Source organism: Tripterygium wilfordii, chromosome 4 (genome assembly GCF_013401445.1).
Source record: "Tripterygium wilfordii isolate XIE 37 chromosome 4, ASM1340144v1, whole genome shotgun sequence".
NCBI lineage: Eukaryota > Viridiplantae > Streptophyta > Magnoliopsida > Celastrales > Celastraceae > Tripterygium > Tripterygium wilfordii.
In genome coordinates this window covers 5,278,694-5,297,215 of record NC_052235.1, presented here as the reverse complement: position 1 = coordinate 5,297,215, position 18,522 = coordinate 5,278,694, and the positions used below count along the sequence as shown (strand labels likewise).

The 18,522-nt window shown below is 35.0% G+C and overlaps 1 protein-coding gene across 2 annotated transcripts in view; it reads right to left on the bottom strand.

Moving 5' to 3' along the window:
- LOC119997199 overlaps nt 1–18,152 on the bottom strand; it is a 37,395-nt gene extending 19,243 nt beyond the window's left edge. Inside the window, exons 1-23 of one of the 2 annotated variants that reach the window (XM_038844062.1) lie at nt 17,810–18,152; nt 16,675–16,752; nt 16,255–16,367; nt 15,916–16,009; nt 15,240–15,283; nt 14,939–15,007; nt 13,169–13,230; nt 11,816–12,023; nt 11,054–11,122; nt 10,881–10,960; nt 9,501–9,650; nt 9,238–9,301; nt 8,072–8,173; nt 7,682–7,879; nt 7,483–7,613; nt 5,631–5,781; nt 4,123–4,218; nt 3,876–3,977; nt 2,788–2,846; nt 2,599–2,701; nt 1,515–1,691; nt 1,317–1,433; nt 33–313 (exon numbers count right to left, since the gene is read on the bottom strand). In XM_038844062.1, the coding sequence (XP_038699990.1) occupies nt 33–313; nt 1,317–1,433; nt 1,515–1,691; nt 2,599–2,701; nt 2,788–2,846; nt 3,876–3,977; nt 4,123–4,218; nt 5,631–5,781; nt 7,483–7,613; nt 7,682–7,879; nt 8,072–8,173; nt 9,238–9,301; nt 9,501–9,650; nt 10,881–10,960; nt 11,054–11,122; nt 11,816–12,023; nt 13,169–13,230; nt 14,939–15,007; nt 15,240–15,283; nt 15,916–16,009; nt 16,255–16,367; nt 16,675–16,752; nt 17,810–17,906 (2,645 nt within the window). In that variant the 5' untranslated portion in view covers nt 17,907–18,152. The remainder of the gene's footprint in view (nt 1–32; nt 314–1,316; nt 1,434–1,514; nt 1,692–2,598; nt 2,702–2,787; nt 2,847–3,875; nt 3,978–4,122; nt 4,219–5,630; nt 5,782–7,482; nt 7,614–7,681; nt 7,880–8,071; nt 8,174–9,237; nt 9,302–9,500; nt 9,651–10,880; nt 10,961–11,053; nt 11,123–11,815; nt 12,024–13,168; nt 13,231–14,938; nt 15,008–15,239; nt 15,284–15,915; nt 16,010–16,254; nt 16,368–16,674; nt 16,753–17,809) is intronic. The other variant, XM_038844063.1, reaches the window with a different exon arrangement.
- Between the last annotated feature and the right edge of the window lie 370 nt (nt 18,153–18,522).

Here is an 18,522-nt window from a genome sequence, read left to right as displayed (position 1 = left end):
CCCTACACAAAGTCAACAGTATGAAAGCATACCAAATATCTGAATTTTGAAGAACAAGTATAAGGGAAGAACTATTTTCTTCATCATTTGCAAGGTCAACATGGATACTGAACAACTCCAATTTTGCAGTGATAGTAAGATGAAAAGAATGAGCCCCTGAACAGTCTGATGCGATCTTATGTAAAGCATGGCTTCTAATTCTCAGAGGTTTAGCTCTTGAATGAATAACTTGCAAATATGAAACTACAGCCACAACTGAATCGTATATTGATGGAGAAAAGTTTGCACGAAGTGATGATACAACCATACAAACCTGGAACCAAATGAAAAAATGAGAAAAACATTGCTATAAAATTCAAATCCACATCATCATAAAGATACACAGTGAAATTTCAGCAGATATTTTAAGGCGTATACTCAGAAGAGAGAGTCCTGCATACTGCTTATATATTTCCGATAATCAACGAACTCTGATATTTTTATAGGGGTCTAAGAAAAATAGCCAAAATAAAGACATTCAATAACATGATAGCACATGAATGGTAAAAGTAAAGGTAAACAACTCCAGTGCACAAGACTCCCTCAGTGGACGGGGCATGGACAGACAAAAGATGACAAAAAATTAATTAAAATGAAAAAGAAACAGAACCATAGTGCCAAAGCACTGAAGATGTATAGTAACACTTATCCTCAAATTATCAAATCCAACCAACACACAAACTATAAAACTCCCTCATCTTCTTTACTCCTAATTCATTATTTCATTGGCCCAACACACCAAAAGCACTAGGCACCTATATTGGATTTGAATTACATGTTAATTCAATATTTTATGCCAAACCATGGGAGCGTCTTATAAACACCATTCCTCCATACTTCTACATCCCCAGTAAGAACGCTGACCACTATCTTCCATAAATTCTCCTACGGTTTCCATGACAATTTGTTTTTTACTTTGACTGTAAAAAAATTTGTTATTAAGTGGCAAGTTGTTTCCATGACAATTTGTTTTTACTTTGACTGCAAAAAGAAATTTTATTAAGTGGCAGGGCACTGCAGCCCAGGAAACACAAAACATCAAACCATTAAAAAAAAAAGTATAAAATAAAAGAGAACATGGAGCACAAATGATATCAAGTAGATTGTTACAAAGTTTAAAGAGCAAAATTTTAATGGCATAAAACAAGAGTAATCTACGAGTGGTGTATGTCAGCATCCCGGTCAAATTTTTTATTTTTATTTTTATTTTTTTGCTATTTCTTCCTGAAAAGATTAGCCTCCATGGCAATTCACACATAAAGACGCAACTTATATACCTCCAACTGTTTCAACACTGATTCATCAGGAATGATGCAAGATGCCAAGGTAATAGAGGAACAAAATCTCTCCAAAACAGATATTGTCCCTAGGTGACTAGGTATCTTGAGCTTCATCTGCGTCATCAAAATTCTTACATTCAGAAATCCAACCAAGGAAATAGAACAAATAATACCCAAAAAGATAGGATAACAGACCTCAAAATTATCCAGTTTAACTTCAAAGTGGTTATAGAGATCCTGAAGTTCAAAACCCATTAAAAAACTGTGGGCAGAAATTGAATGTTTAAGGACGGATGATTGTTCATTGACAGTAGATGCAAGAGAAGCTACATCAAATTCAGAAGTAAAACGAAGAGATCCCAATTCAAAAACCTGCAAAATCAAACAGACCAAGAGAAATATAACAATCGAAAAAATATCAAATCAGAACATTAGCAAACTGAACTAAGAACTACAGAGCACCGAGCTACAGAAGAATAAAACTTGACCGAAACAAAACTATAAAGTGCTTTGTGCAATCAAGTTCCAGAACACAAAATTTTAAAATAAGTACATTATCATTTTGTGCATGTGTCTAGACAAAAATGGAACGAGAAGGTAAGCTCTTGACATACATCCAAGACATAGGAAAATTCAGAAAAGGGCAATAAAAATGGTTTTCCGCTATCTGCCCCCAAACCTAACATAGACACTAAATCCTCGACCCAAAACCCCATACTCTAAATCCTAGACCGTAGAACCTAAATCCTTTCCCCTAACCGACAAACCTTGAACCCTATCCCTCATGACTCAATATCATGTGAAACACCATCAACCCCAAGAGCTTAAGTTGTTAGGAAGGGTGAATAATATTTAACCAAATCTCTAACTGTATCACCCTTATTGGTCACACACACAAAACCAAATAACAAGAACCCTTCTTTAAAAAAACTCAGCAATACATAGATTTGTACAAGGCAGTCAATAACATAATGTTATCTCAGCTTTTATGACAACATAAGATTGATGGGACACGAATAGTGAGAGAATTAACCACCTTAATATGTAGAATTCATTTTAAAGAAAGCTCAGCATTAAATAGAGTGAATAGGTTAAATAACAACATTAAAAACAGAGATACAGATGAATATTTTAATGCAAAATTTCGTGTTCTAAAAAAATTATACCAGGAAAGCTGACGTGCACACAATATGTTAGCAAAACACATAAATACCAAAAATTTGCATTGAAGCCAATTCAACACAATATCCAATTGAAAATGTTGGGGAAATTAACTTACTAAGCAATAGTTATGCAAAGTTGCATCTTCCCAAGGCACATCTATGGTAATATTGATGATGCTGACATCCCAGACAACTTTTTTATGATTCGATAATACATATCTACACAGTTAAGATAAATTTGTAAATAAAGGCCAATTTATATAGACTGTAATATGTATAGAAACTCCAGTGTTAAAAGAACATACTCCGCTTTAGTTAGTAGTCGAGCTTTGACATCATCAATCCCATTTAGCGATGACAACACCTGCAACAGGTTAAATATTCACTGTTACAACTTTGCATGCCCTTTCACCAACCAAACTTTCAATTAAAGAAAATGGGATGGCAGGCTATAACAGTTATATTGAACCAATGTCTTCAAGCTCTGTAAATTCATTAGATTTCAATACAAATAATAAAGAATTATGAAACTAAAAACTAACTCAAGAAAAGAAAAAAGTCCTGAAAAGACTTTTGAGAAACAGAAACCATATTTCATTGAGCACAGTGGTTCAGAGGTTGGTTCCTCAGTTCTCAACCTGGAGGGGCTCACATCACATTTGAATAACAACAACAACAATAATAATAGTAATGTATTTCATTAAATTTCTCCACTTGAGTAGACGATTTAAATCACAAAGACCTAATACATAGATAAAGTAGGTCAGTTTTCTATTGTTTAATCTACAAGGGTTGCTAATAACTAGCTACAGCAACTCTACAGTGAGTCTCACTCAAAGTTCCAAAAAACATTAGTAAGGTTAACAAAAGGTGTAATGTAGCCAAATTTGGTTAGAGATTCACTAGAAGACAGTCAATGTACAGGAAAATAAAACTTTTGTAAAACGCTTATGGGTTGAGGAGCAGCGAACTACATATACCATAAGAAAAGAAATGCCAGTAAATAATGTTGCTTAAACTTGCAGGCAAAAGTTCAACCTTCTGAAACAAATCAGTTATAAAGATCTCTTATCTGATGATCCATACACTTGGCTTAGCTTCAACCTATAGTACTAGTACTTTCGTTAAGCCCAACTTAAATTGTTACCTCATTTACCGTTAACAGAGGTTTTTTTCCTTTAATGGAAAAGGCTGATAAAGATATTTGAGATTATAACGTATATGGGAATGCAAATATAAGAATATAAACAACTGCATTTAAAATGTAACATCATGGAAAAAGATGAACCATCAGATATTAGTTAAAATTGGAAAATGTAAACAGAGGCAAAATACTGCAAGAGAATAGTGCACCATCAGGTTGGGATGAATTTCCATAAGCATTTAGGCTTACCCTTTCATTGTGAAATTCGAATGATCTCAACACTGCAAAAAAATCTATCACATTCAGGAAAAATTCCATATCACAAATGACTTCAAGAGGCTGAAGCATGACCTGACAGCATAAGAACACACTGTAAATACATGATTCGACAATTTAAAAATTTACCAGCCTACAAAAGTCAAAAGAGAAATTACATTATTAAAGAGCATGGAACATCATACAACCTCTTTCTTTAAGTCAAGAACATTAAAAGTACCTTTACTCCCAATTCCACCTCTAGCTTACGAGATACATCCACTTGAACTTTACATGAAAATTGCTCATATTCTGGCACATCTTTATCAACAAAGGACTGCAAACAACAGGAGGATCATATATTTTACATAGACAAGTCAAAGGAAAATCAATGAATCATTCTTCATCAACCAAACATAGTTTTTTTTTTTTTTTGGAAACAGCTTATATTTGATTAACAAAGTTGTGAGAACATTACCTCTTGGCAGTATGCAATCAAATGAGGAAAGCTAAAAGGATACGAGCATAAGAAAAGGGCAATGTCGAATGTGCAAGAGTAAGGATATGGAAATTCTATGAGACTTTCAGAGCAACTATGCAGCTTGTTACACCATATGACAAAGATTCATACTTACACATACATTAACAAGAAGATTTTAAGGAATTGAAACTCAAAGAGTATGCAGTCTAAGAAATAAAGAACATCAAACTATGGAAACAGGCATAATATGGAGGAATAATTGTGTATACTGAAACCAAGTATTTGCATCCTTTCTAGCAGCTCAAAACACAAGCACAGCACATTCCGCACTGACCATAATTTACATGAATCGACCAGCCACCCTCTACTTCAACAGAGTAGAAAGCATGTGCAATCGCAGCTCTCATAACATTTTTCTGGCAAAAGGCTATTCAGACACTCGTGCATACACATATTTATAATTTTCAGCATAGCTAGAGACGGACAGACAGATAATAAATTCCAGTCCATGAACCAGAATCCAGTAGAACTGCTCGATCAGACATTTTAAGGCTTCATCTAATCCTTTGCCTTAGAATGAACTCTAGGAAGAAACTCAATTTCAATTTTCAAGGAAATTTTTAACCCATTGACACCTCTCGTATTTAGTATTACACTTCAGATGAAACCTGCAAAAGTGGCCCAATAGATGCAGAAGGAACCTCTAGCACTAGCCATAGACTTGGGACCTTGGGTTTGAATTCTACCTGCAATACCTTGGCTTTAAAGTAGCACTAGTAGTTTGCTGGTGATTGCTACTATTAGGTGTTTGGGATGCCCCACCTTAGAGATGTTCCACATCATCCCAAAAAAGAATGAAACAAAAAAGTTGATGATTTGATTTTTTTAAGATATATGCCAAAAGGAGAACAATCTTGTCCGATGGAGGGAGGATTAGTGAAAAGAGCCTTATTAAAAAGGCATACAATCTGTTTCACATAATAACATTATGCATCAGAAAATGAGAACTAGTATCAGCAAATGAGAGTAATACTTCCAAGTTTCAATTAATTCTGCTATCCTCTTCTCAATTCCTCATTCACTGTTTTTCTACAACTGCAGTTGCTCATCTACCAAACATAAACACCTTTCATTGTATTCAGAATAGCTTTGTTTAAACTTTAAACCACATAACAATAATGTATACAATTTTGACATCTACAATGCTGCAAAGTCACACAACCAACAATATTTCAGATTTCTATATATGACATGTAAAGTACTCATACCCCCATCTTTAGTAGCCTAACATTCTTGTTGCATGGATTAACCATCTCTCCAGAATTTATGGAGGCAGTAATGGTAGCCAATTCCCCCCAAAGCTTGAACTCAATCGCTGCCTCTTCAAGAATCAGCTTAGCAACCTCTTCATCAGTTTCGCTGAAAACAGAAGCACTAAGAAGTTATATATTCATTACAAATGGTAGTGGACCATGGAAAGAATGTTCTATTTTGACAAGTAAAAGGACCATTAAACTAATAGGACCAAGTATCAATTGCTGCCGTTCAATAAATTTTTTTATAAAAAAAAATTGCTTAACAAGATCAATATTCCTAACAGTCAGTGCCAGTCTTAGCCAAGAAGCAAAAGGAAAACAAAAAGGCAAATATAACATGCAATGACAAGTTCACTATTTATCTCAGCAAATATTAAACATTCTTTGCAAAAGAAAATTAGATGAGATGAGAAATGCATTACCATGGATGCAAGAAATAGTATCAAGCCCAAAAATCACAGAATTAAAAGCAACACGTAAAATACTACATGGAACACAACACCAAAGTCAAGAACTACTCTTGAAGGAAGCAAAATACTAGATAATACTATATTCAAAGCAATTTGTTGTTCTCTAGTTAATCAAAAAAAACTTAATAATTGTGACACCAGTCTTGAATGGTTTAATACCACCATGCGTGGAGGACTTGGACATAACCTTGCAAAGCACCTTTTAGGGAGCAAGACTAGGCCACGAAGGCAGTTCATGCAAGTATTAGGCCAGCTCATTATAAATGAAATGGTATACGAGCAAGAATTCCTCACGCTAATTAGTCTGCCTGTAGGGAGAGTTGACCTGAGGAGGAGAGGACATTGGACAAGCTTAACCAGACCAGAGAAGGACTTAATCAGAGTATTACAAGATCTCAATCCCACATCAGGTATGAAGTGAATAACAAAAAAAAAAATCCGTGGGGGATATGGACAGACCCTTGCAAGGTGCGGGGAAAATCACAAAGCCTAGAGGATCAATTCAGGCATTACTTCCCATGCATTAGGGCTAGGTCATCAAACATTTTTCATCTATTACTACGGCCACTTAACTTCCATCTAAAGACACAAAATAAAACATAAAAAATTATCCTACAGTATATATGGTGGGCAAATTAGATGCTTGGCAAGATGTTATGTACCTTCTAGAAGTCTACAACATACAAAAGGTTTACAGCTAACTAACGCAGAAACATATATGCTCTTATCAGATCAGACTACACAATTCTTACTATGGTAGGCCACAAAGGGATGGAGTTACTACAGAACACGTTCCAATGGAATTTCCTCATTAATTTATTAAATACTCATTATATTTAATGTACAATGCTAAAAATTTGCAATCAAACTTCATTACTACATAGCAAGACCAAATTGCTAAATCGAAGAAATGCATTGCAGGGTACCAAGGGAGTAGAACCCAGTACAACAACAAAATGCAATCATGAAGCATTTAAAATAGAAATGTGGAACATCCCTCTAATAGAAGATTACCAAAGAAGTGTTCTCAACCATTAATACTACCAATTTAATAATGTTATCCACCACAAACATATACACTGTAACTCAACTTTTGTTAGGAAAATAGCCATGAACTTTCTCTGTCTGATCAGAAATTTATGTCCATTTGTAATTAGATTTCATAACCATCTGCCCCATTCTCTATGACATTTTTTTATTTTGCTGAAAATGTTTTCCTTCCTAGCAAGGACAACAAATTTTCAGATGCAACCATTCAATTCAACTCTTTGCATAATGGATATACATTCAATGGTTAGAAAGTGACTCAACGGCTAAGTTTAACAATAACATACTCATTTCTGAGTGTCGCAGAAATTTGCTCTATGCTGAACTTGATTGCGCAGGCACACATCTTGTCATTTGAATAATCATGACTTCCACTGGATAAATTTGTAGGATGAAACTCTGTTGCCTCATATATGTCCTGTACCCAAGAGCAACAATATTTATTGAAGAACATATATCAGTCCCAACTACCAAGGGCACACCTACCTTCACAACTTCATCAGAGACCACACCAGAAAACTGGCTAGAATCATCTGTTCCGCCAGCACCAAGCACACCACGGGACAACCAATTTAACCATCCTTGAGACCTGCCAGATGAGTGCTCATCGTTTTGTGACTTCTCCATTGGAATATTGGAACCATTCACTCCAATATTGAGAGGTGAAGAGCTTGATAAGACTTCCTGCAACAAGATCGAATTCACGCAAAACAATTGCAGTGCTTTCAGTGGTAACATTTTCACATATGCTGTGAGAAAACAAGCAACTAATTGACAAATGCAGAAAACTCGTCTCAAAATAATCACGAAACTCAACCAGAAAGAATCAGTAATATAAAAATATGATTAAACTAGAAATTTCAGAAGAATCACCACCTGAAGCTCGTGTTCAGCAGCGGACCTATAACTTAGGATATCATCTATGTCAGATTCTTTCTCCATTTGCTCCAACTCACGAAGTATATATTCATCAATGGACTGATAATAACAAAGTAAGACAAAAATTGAGGTTATAAACAGGAGAATAACAAAATACTTTTCCTAAATGCTCAATAAATGTGGACACCAGAGTTGTAAAGAACCTTCTATTGTATAAGACAAGACAAGAACCACAAAAGCGAGATTGTGAAGAGAAAAGAAAGATGCAATCACATGCTGTTTCACCTTCACAACTTTTAGTGGACATTAAGAGCTCATAACATATCAAAGCTAGTAGCAGTGGCTTTAAATGGTTGTTTATAAAGAATACAAGTTTCCATTGTCATGACTCATGACTGCTGATGAGTGTATGAAGGCACCAATGCTACATCTACCCAATCCCACTATGTAAGCTTAAGCATATAAATCGCTAGAAGAGAAGGAAAATCTAGGTGCATTAACAAGACATAATTTGTAGGTATAGAAACAAGTTCGAAAAGAAACGAGTGGAGCATCTAGATATTCTAAATTTCATTGTGAAACATGAAAGGAGAAAAACATATGGTCTTAGAAAGAGATTGATTAAAGAATTCAAGTAAGACTTCAGGATAACACAAATTCAATGTTGAGAGCGACAATTGCTCGTATAGCATAAGCAACTAACAAAAATTTTAGAGGTTTTAGAAAGCATGGGCCCAAAAGCAAATGAACAACATGGTGGAATGAGAATGCTAAAGCAGCAATGAGACAGAAAGGGGCAGTATAGAAAGAAACATTTGGAAGAAGCTAACATATCCCCTTTTTTTAATCATAATACACAATATATGAAATTCCCTGCCCACTGAGGGTCTCTAGAAGATAAAGATGGGAAACGTTGTGGGTCCTGATGGAAATATTAAGTTCAGAAATGGTTAGGTAATAAAGAGACGATGCAGAAAACAAATTCCCATTAATAATAAGATACCCCATGAGTACAATGGAAGTATTGTCGTACCACTTTTAATGGCACAAAGACAATAATTAGAATTGCAAATGACAGATTAGTCATCAAGCTGGAACTACAAACTTTAAAAACTTCAAAATGAGTTTTTTAAGAAACTTAACACGTATAAACAATCCATTACCTGCTCTTGTCGAAGAAAATCAAGCTTGGTCTTGTACAGGTTGACATATTTCCGTCGATAACTCCTGTAATTCAGAAAAATAACCTTTCATTCCACAAGAATGTGTGTTGTGGATCTTCAATTTTATCACCAAATACAGATTGAGAATGTTAAAAGGCTAAACAAAAGTGGCCAGATTAAGAGCTAGTAAGTAGTAACAAATAATCTCTAGCTTCAATGCTTGTAAAACAGCATGTATCAGTACTGTACAGACCACTACTTACAGTTTCTTTCCAAAGTATCTCCATGAAGTTTTCTTCAATCTCTGGCGCACATCTGATAGGACAGATTCTTGTGCAAAGTGCCACAACATTTTCTGCCAACCATCAGGTTTTCTTGATAAAGGACTACAGCATGGATGATAGCGCCAATACCTGCATCGTTAAAATCAAAGACCCAATCAGAAGCCCCCAATATTAGATGACACTGATGTTTCACGGCTGTGAAAGAAGCTTGCAACTAGTTGCCTTGATGCTAAAACTGATCAATGGCATGCAGAAGTTCGGGTCACTGACAAATAAGGCAAAGGTCCCATGGTATGCTCTCCATACAATCAGATTTTATTATCTAACCCAGTACCATAAAATTAATATAAAAAGTTTATGATTTGCAAAAAAACCTTTTCCCAACGTATTATTTATGGCTTCATCGATGTTACCTCAGCTAACACATACAAATCCCAATTCCTAACACTAAACAATCTTTTACCTCGAAGATAATATTCTATTTTAATCTTTTAAATTACACAGCCTTTTTTCATAAATGTAAATTCCCAAAAAAAGCACCAAAAGTATGCTGGCCAGTGTGCAAAAGTAGTATACTGCTAATCCGTCTACATCCGACAACGAAGAGAGTCAACCCTTTCACATCCAATGCTCTCACACTTCTTTACCTTCACACAAACCAAAAAATTGGCACTTTAGAAGTGCATGTACCCCTCCCAAGACTATCATTTTCTTCAACAAAACCCATGCAAGTCCTGTCGTTGTGTATGTCACCTCCCAAAACTGTCTACCTACCAAAGTCTTCCTCCCTTAGCAAAAATGTTCATATCAATCACCGAGGTCCAAAATATTGGTTTCAAATCTCAGATGATATTAAACTCTAACAGCTTTGGCTGTTTGCGTGGCGAGTCCTGCAATGAAAACCTTACAACAGATACTAACTTGTAAAATATAGTCTTCAATTACGTAGCTGTTTTTTGCAATCAGAAAAAAGAAAAAAAAATACCTTTGCAACAAAGCAGAAACATATTTGGGAAGTGGTATTGGGGGTGAGGCGGAGTTTTGGGATGAAATTAATAAGAGACCTTGTTTGCAATTCGAAGGAGGTGAAGTGTTGTACATCTCACATAAAATATAAATTTGAACCCCCAATCACTTCACCTGGGTTTAATTTTAACTCCCAAACACCTCACTTCACCTACTTGCTCCCAAGCATACCCAAAAGTAGTAGTAGTCAAGCACTTTTAAAAAAGAGTCAGTAAAATAAGTAAACTAAAATGAATCATGGAAGCCATGTGAAAAAAGAAAATGAACAAGTAGAAAATGTAGAACATGAAATATTGTATAGCGGAAAACATTATCGCTTAGCACCAAACTTACTTCTCCCTTAATCTGCTTGTACATAAGTAATCTGATATAATCAATATCTGTTGCAGCTGAACTTCATTCAAAGACATAACCTGGAGAATAAAACATGATAAGTTCAAGTTTTTACAATAAATTGCTAGCAACCTAAAATAAATGGGATGAGTTCTCCAAGAAAACAAACCAACCAAGCTAACGATTTCAGCACTGATGCTATACTGTGGCATATCATTATCAGAGTTTCCAGATTTGTTAACCTACTTAAGAAAATAAACATTAGTACACAAGGAAAAATCAAAGAAAAATTAATAAACACACCACAATCACCAACAATTTTCAGGCCTAACACATATATAATAGGTAAAAGGTACATAGATACATATTGGTTGTAGGAAAATATTACATACACCTGTTCGCAAAGAGTAGAAAGCAACAGTCAACGTGAAATGAGTTCACCAAAAAAAATACGCAATTTCTTTTCAACAAGTCACAACATCTAATATTAAAAGTGTACGTGGAAAGCAGCAACCTAGGGCTGCAATCTAGGGCAACAAGTTATCCCTCCCTTTGTAACATTTTCCCTTTTGAACAATGGAAAGAGGCAGCAACCTAGGGCAGCAATCAAATAGATCTTTTGTTGATCAATTCAATCAGGTAGACTCTAGTTCGACTCTAGTCAGGATGGAGCTCGAACTGGAACAAGACAATAGTCTGCTAGCAAGCGGGTAATTGAGTTCAAAATACTAGCATATACTCTCTATATACAAATGTTGTAACGATAGACTATTATACATCACATTTTCAAATATACATGACTAATAATAGATTGTATTCACATACATGTATAATAATTTGGGTTTAAAAAGGTTTAAATTCAAATATATGCAGAATCGCATTTGCGAACATTAACATGCATGTAGAAACAAATGACAGACATAAGGATTACATACCAAAAGCGATATTGATAAATCAAATGGATCTACCAAATGATCAACATTATTTCCTTCAAATTTACTGTTGGACAGAGTGTTTGAGTCTCCAGAACTTTCTGAAATCATCACATTGGAAACTCCTTCAAATGGGCTACAGTAAATCTCCAGACCTTTGATTTCAACAACCTTATTTACTTGGCTTCCTCTCAGTTTTCCAAGGGATGATCTGATATATTGCAAATCATTAACTCAAATAACAAGGGAAACATAAGTTTGTACAGATTAGGAATACATAGAAAAATTTGTAGCCACACTTTTTTACACAATTATTCCTCCATAGATAAAATATAGCTGGTGAACAATTTCAAAAAGAAAGCACAAAGTCCAGCTCCGTAATACACAAACATAAAATATTTCAAGTCATGACCAAGCCGAACAAGCATTTGATTGTTAAATGATATATTCAATTCTTTCTTTTTCAGATTTACTCAAGCCATAAATGAACCAACCTGTCACAAGCCTGCCAGTCAAGCAAAAAAAATACTTGGCTACTATCATGTCAAATCCATGAAGTTCAAAAAAATTTTGCATCAAAGCAAGGAGGAGTATACTACAAAATTCTCACATGTGCGCTTCACATAGATTAGTAAATGCACAACACATTTTGCTTTACTTTAGAGTGAGTCAAAATAAGAGGACCCAACCCCACCTACAAAGCCTGACAATCAGTCATTGATGACATTATCTGGGTCCAAGGAAAACCCCATACCAAACATACTATGGCCACATTTCAAAGGATTTCAGGGAGTCATAGCATTCCACATCTATGATAGTCCCAATGCATTTCTTTTTAAGTTTCTTGCCATCTCCGTAAGTTACCTAACTTCTTTCACTTCCACTTTGGTGATTCTCAAAATTCTATCACGCATTTCATTTGTCTCTTAGTCATGCCACATTTTGCTTTTGGCCAGTTCATTATATATTCAGAAGAAAAAAGAAATAGAATAGCAGTTGATGACACCTAATGATTCTACGGTATGCAATACAACTTATAAACACAAGTTTAAGACTTCTTGCTCATCCTGTCGTGGAGGAAAATATGGAAATTCTTCTTAGACCTGCTATACTAGTTCATTTATTTTAAGACCCAAGTACAAAACAACAAGTAGTCACATAACATTTATTTTCCTTCAAAAATAACGAGAAATAACAAAGATGTTGAGGAGAATTCACTAAGATACGCAAGGTCAGTATCAACACTCAATATTTTGATAACTCAGAAACCAACAAGTGCAACATCAAATTAATAACAGGAATGGTCCAACCAAAGAAATTTAAACAATAAAGTACACTGAGTTAACCTAAAATTACCCAACCGGATTGTGCTTCATTATCATCAAGCTGGAAAACTTCAAACCACACATAACCTGTATCTGGGAGTATAATAGAAAATAAATGTTAATTCCCTCATATTTCATAAACAAAGTATCTAACCAGTAAACTGCTTCTATAAGGTCTTTATTAAACTGAGTTTGATAGGCATTTATAGAAAATAAATGCAGATCCCCTCATCTTCATCATATTGAAGTTACTATATATGACTGTTGGCAGGAACTAATAGAGCCACTACTAAAAAGCCACCAACTGTAATGTGAAGGTGATGACTCCGACTAAAGAATCCAGCAGGAGAAGGGTTCACTTAAGATTACATCATCCTTCGCAATAGCAAACAAGAGACAAGACAACGACAAGTAAAAATCAACAATAGATTAACAATTTCAACAGCAGAAAGACAAGACAAAGAATTTTTTACTACAAGGTTACATCAATAAGAAGCACATGTCCATGTAAAATTGTTGTGCTCCTTTCCCCAGAGTTTTCCACCTTTCTCATTCACACTCAACCCCCCCCCCCCCCCCCCACACAGCTTCTTCTTCTTTCCCTTTTTCTAACACAAAGTTTAATATATTATTAAGAATGCTCTTAATAATCCATTGTATGAATTAACATGAACAGCTTAAAAAACAAAGTCATTTTTCCTCCTTGACCGGGCATATTCTCTATGTTGCATAGATACGATCCAAAATAATAAATGCTACAAAGTAGGCCTTGGAGATAAGGCTTGATTTGAAAGAAAAACTAATTCACACATTGGACTTAAGAATATAGCTATGTTTTTACTGCGGTTGTTGCTGGTGTGGGACTTTAGTGTCCACTCCTATTAAATGTAATAAAAACTAGATGATCATCACAATTATGAAGAAGATGCATTTAAAAACAAACAACCATCATCCAAACGAAAGATTGGTTTTACAAGAACTAACTTAACAATATAAATACCGAACTCATGATACTAGTAATCCATTGCCTAACCACATCATCTAAGCAAGTAAACAAAAGATTTTTTAAGAGTAAACGACCACTTATTATGAGGAAAAGGAACACCGAGTAGGGAAAACTAAAAGAAGGAAAAAAATAATTATGTTCACACATTTTTTTTTAAAGTAAAGGAGCACTTATTATGTGGCACAAAATATCTTTAGTCCAACAATTAATCACATAAGAATAGATTTTCTTTCATATATACTTGTGGACAGCACATAATATTCCCAAAATGCCTAAACTCATTTTAAGAGAATGGTTAGCATCATTTTCTTTGTATATCAACATCATGATATCTATTGACATGACATAGGTCCTCAATAAGTATGTTGTCTACAAGTCCAGTGGAAACCTTTCTAAATTCAATCATATCAGTGAAAATTAACCAGAAGTCACTCCAATTAAATAATTAAGTTATCCTCAGACTCCCGCTGGTGCTAATAAGATGTATTTCACAAGTTTTGACAAAAGAGAAATGGAAAAGAAAATTCATTCATTCTCTCTTAATCTTGAATTTCTTTCTCATAAATATTTATCAAAACATTCCGGAACTACTAAATGTAAATAGACTAAAAAAACTCAGTGCACAAACCTAACGATAGGTATACGAAGACAACATATGCACAAAACAAAGATGCTTCTGCATAGAAGCCTATTACAATGCTCATCATTCAAGCAACAAATTTGAATCAAAAATTAACCAGTAATGAAATAAGAATACAAAATACAACAAGAAAATAGTGATAAGTGTAAGCTTACTGATTTAGACTGTACATCGCTGTATTGAACATGGAAGTTTCTAATTGACACTTGGATGCTGTCAAGAATCTAGTAGAAAAGGAAGAAGTCAGCAGAGCAAAAGTATAATAAAGATTCCAAAATGTCATGGCCACATCGTCAAAGTGGCTGACATAGAACCCATTACCGTGTATATATACAACAACAATAAGAATATGCAAAGATATTCCACCTCCATATCTGAAATAATAGGAAAATCCATGGAAATAAGAAGAAAATGAACAGATTTGTGCAAAAATAGCATTATCAGATAACATTATACCTTTGCAGTGATGTATGACACAAATGATTGCGCAGTCTGATTTTCTGCCGGAAATAAAAGTAGTAATAAGCAACAAGAGTCAAAATCAAAGACAAGCAGCTATTGCAGTGAAGATAAGAAGCAATGTTTTAAAGTTGTGCGAGTGTAAGGCCCAAAGAGAACAATATTGTGCTAGTGGATTTGGGACTATATCCCCAACCCAGAAAATACCTCACCTTAAAACATAAACTAGGACAAAATTCTAGCAAGAAAAGCCACTATAACCTTCCAATTAAACCACGATTATATGTTTCTTAAAGCATTTGCTTTTAATCTTCTTGATTGATTACGGTCTGCGGTGTTCTAAAGTTCCTATAGTGCTGTAAGCCTGTAACAAGCATTAACTAGGGAATCTTTCTACCTGGCTAAAATTTAGAGTATAAAACTGAGTTTGCCAGCTATGCCTACCTCAAACTTACTTCACAATCGTGCCCTCAAAAGGTACTAAATTTTTTTGCTGGTCCCACTCCTCAAAAATCAAAATAAGGTTATAATTACAAATTCCACACCCTCTCAGTATTCATAAATATTTTGCTAGCGATTAATCATGAATTTTGTTTGCAGGTATGTTAGGAGAGAAAAAAGCTACAGCAAATTATACTTATAGACAACCATAACTAAGAATCATGTAACTCACCACAAACCCTCCTTGATAATTTTGCCAGTTCTGCAGCAGCAAGTTGAGCCTTTTTGCCTGCGAATTCTCTTTTTTCAACCGCATCCAAACTCCACTACCAAAAGTAGGGGGAAGACCAACTATTACAGCTTGCCAAAATATTTTAATTCTTTAGAGCCATTTAAAGTATTCTACATATGCATCACATACCACACACACCCAAGCAAGTACACCAATGTTTGCAAGTATAATTGAAAGAAAACTATGCTTTTAATATTTGCCCATTTTCTTTTTCTGTTTAGCTTTTTTTTTGGGTCAAATTTCAAAGCATAGACTTTTTGGTGCTCTTCATAGAGTTACCTCCTTTTCATCCCGCTGGGAAGCACAAACAAAAACATCCTCTAAAATAATCACAATAGGATCCAAGACAAGCTTTTTCCATGGTATTTTGATGCATAACTTTCCAATGCGACCTACCAAAGAAATCCATTTAGCAGAAAGTTATAGAAGGCAAAAAAAAAAACTATATAAATAAATCCTTGGCAGCAACACTCAGCCCTAAAACATATAACGGATACGTTTGCATATGTCACTTCTCTGTTAAAGAACATCAGCATTGTATACCAGAAAAAAGTTACAACTTAAAACCCCAAGAGACGATCAGAAAAGTTCAAATACCTTGCTTTAAAGTAAATCCAACCGAAGATAATTTCCCCAGTTAAAAATTGTCAGCATTATACAAAGTTACAACCCCAAGAAAAAATCAGCAAAGTTACATACCTTGCTTTAGAGCAAATGGCAACTGAAGATAATCAAAAGCTTCGAGAATAAGTTCTACATTCTCCAAAAGTACTTCTTCTGCGAAAAACAAAAAATACATGTAAGTTAATATGACAAAAAAAAAGATATTGATTAACATATTTAATCACAAGTCTTAATTAACATGAATTAGAAGTAGATTTTCTATCAGACCTAGAGCCTGATAAATCCATCAAGAATCATGAATAAGTGAAAAATCAAGAATCATGAATAAGTGAAAAATCAAGAAATCGGACCTAGTCAGTCTTTCTTCACTCAACAATGAGAATTGGAAAACCAACAAACCAAAAAAATAGCGGAATCACATACTAACAAAGACAGCAAATAAATGAGAACAGAAGAACAAGCCGTTCCAAAAGGTGATTTTGAGTTGCAGTTATTGAAAATCCTTAATGCATCCACCTAAATAACAGTGAAGTAACTGATGAACCATAAAGTGGTTTGCAGAAAGTATTTTCATTAGCTTGCTTCAATTACAGAGCACCAATAGTATATACACAACAATTAACAATGGTCACAGAGCAGATATGACAAGAGATGAAAATCAAACATGACAACGGTCACAATGCTAGTTAATGGTGGGAGACAGCTATTCACAAAAGGAGATGACAACTTTGTGTATCCGATATCTTTACTAGCTGGGGCTACTAAATAAGACCTCCCAACATGCTGCCCTTTTCCTTTCCCTATTTGTTGTAACACTCTCATCACTCGCACAGTCTGTGAATACACAGCCAGCTACCAGTAATTACGAATAAATTACCCATACCTCCACCAGTCCACCTACTGCTTACTTAGGGTTTCTCTGCCTCTTATTTTCTGACCCTTTCTCCAGAACCAAACAAGTAGTGACAACATAGAGAGAATACGTGCACATTGCATGACTAATTAACATGAATTGGACGTAGATTTGATTTCTATCATACCTAGAGCCTTCAGAGTACACCAATTGAGAATTATGAATAAAACCCGTAAAATCAAGATGCCGAACCTAGTCGGCCTTTATTCCTGAACAACATGAATTGGAAAACCAGCAAACAAAAGAAAGTAGAGGAACCACGGAATAACAGAGATGAGCGAATAATCAAGAACAAACCGTTCCAAAAGGTGATTTTGAGTTGCTCTTTTTGGAAATCTTTAACGTATCCACCTAGGTAACCCTGAAGCAACTGACGAACCAAACCTTCCAACATGCCGTCCTTTTTCCTCCTCCTCTTCTTCTGTAGCAATCTCGTCGCTCACAAAGCCCGTGAATAAACAAAGACACAACTAGTAATTCCGAATAAACTCCTCGTACCTCCACCTACTGTATACTAATTAGGGTTTCTCTACCCAGCTATTTTCCTACCTTTCTCGGCAACAAACAGGGAGGGAAATATATGTCGCATCGCGCGACTGGAAGGGTTTTTGTAGTGAAATCGAGTTTTCCTAATCCTAACATCGATGGGATTCTTAATTAGTAAAATTGGTCCGTTAGAATCAGAACTAAATGACAAATTTAGCCTTCCATTCCCCGAAGGAAAGTGTCTATGCCTTCATGGTCCGTTAGAATCAGGACGAAATGACAAATTTAGCCTTCCATTCCGCGAAGGAAAGTGTTTTATGGTCCGTTAGAATCAGGACCAAATGACAAATTTAGCCTTTCCTTTCAGCGAAGGAAAGTGTTTACTTCAACACACACGGATGGGATTAGTGATCGGCAAAATTAGTCCGTTGGAGATGTCATCCAAACTACTTTTTCTTTAGTTTCTTTAATTTAGATTTTTTTTAACGTTGAAACATATTATATACAACATTGCGATTTGATTA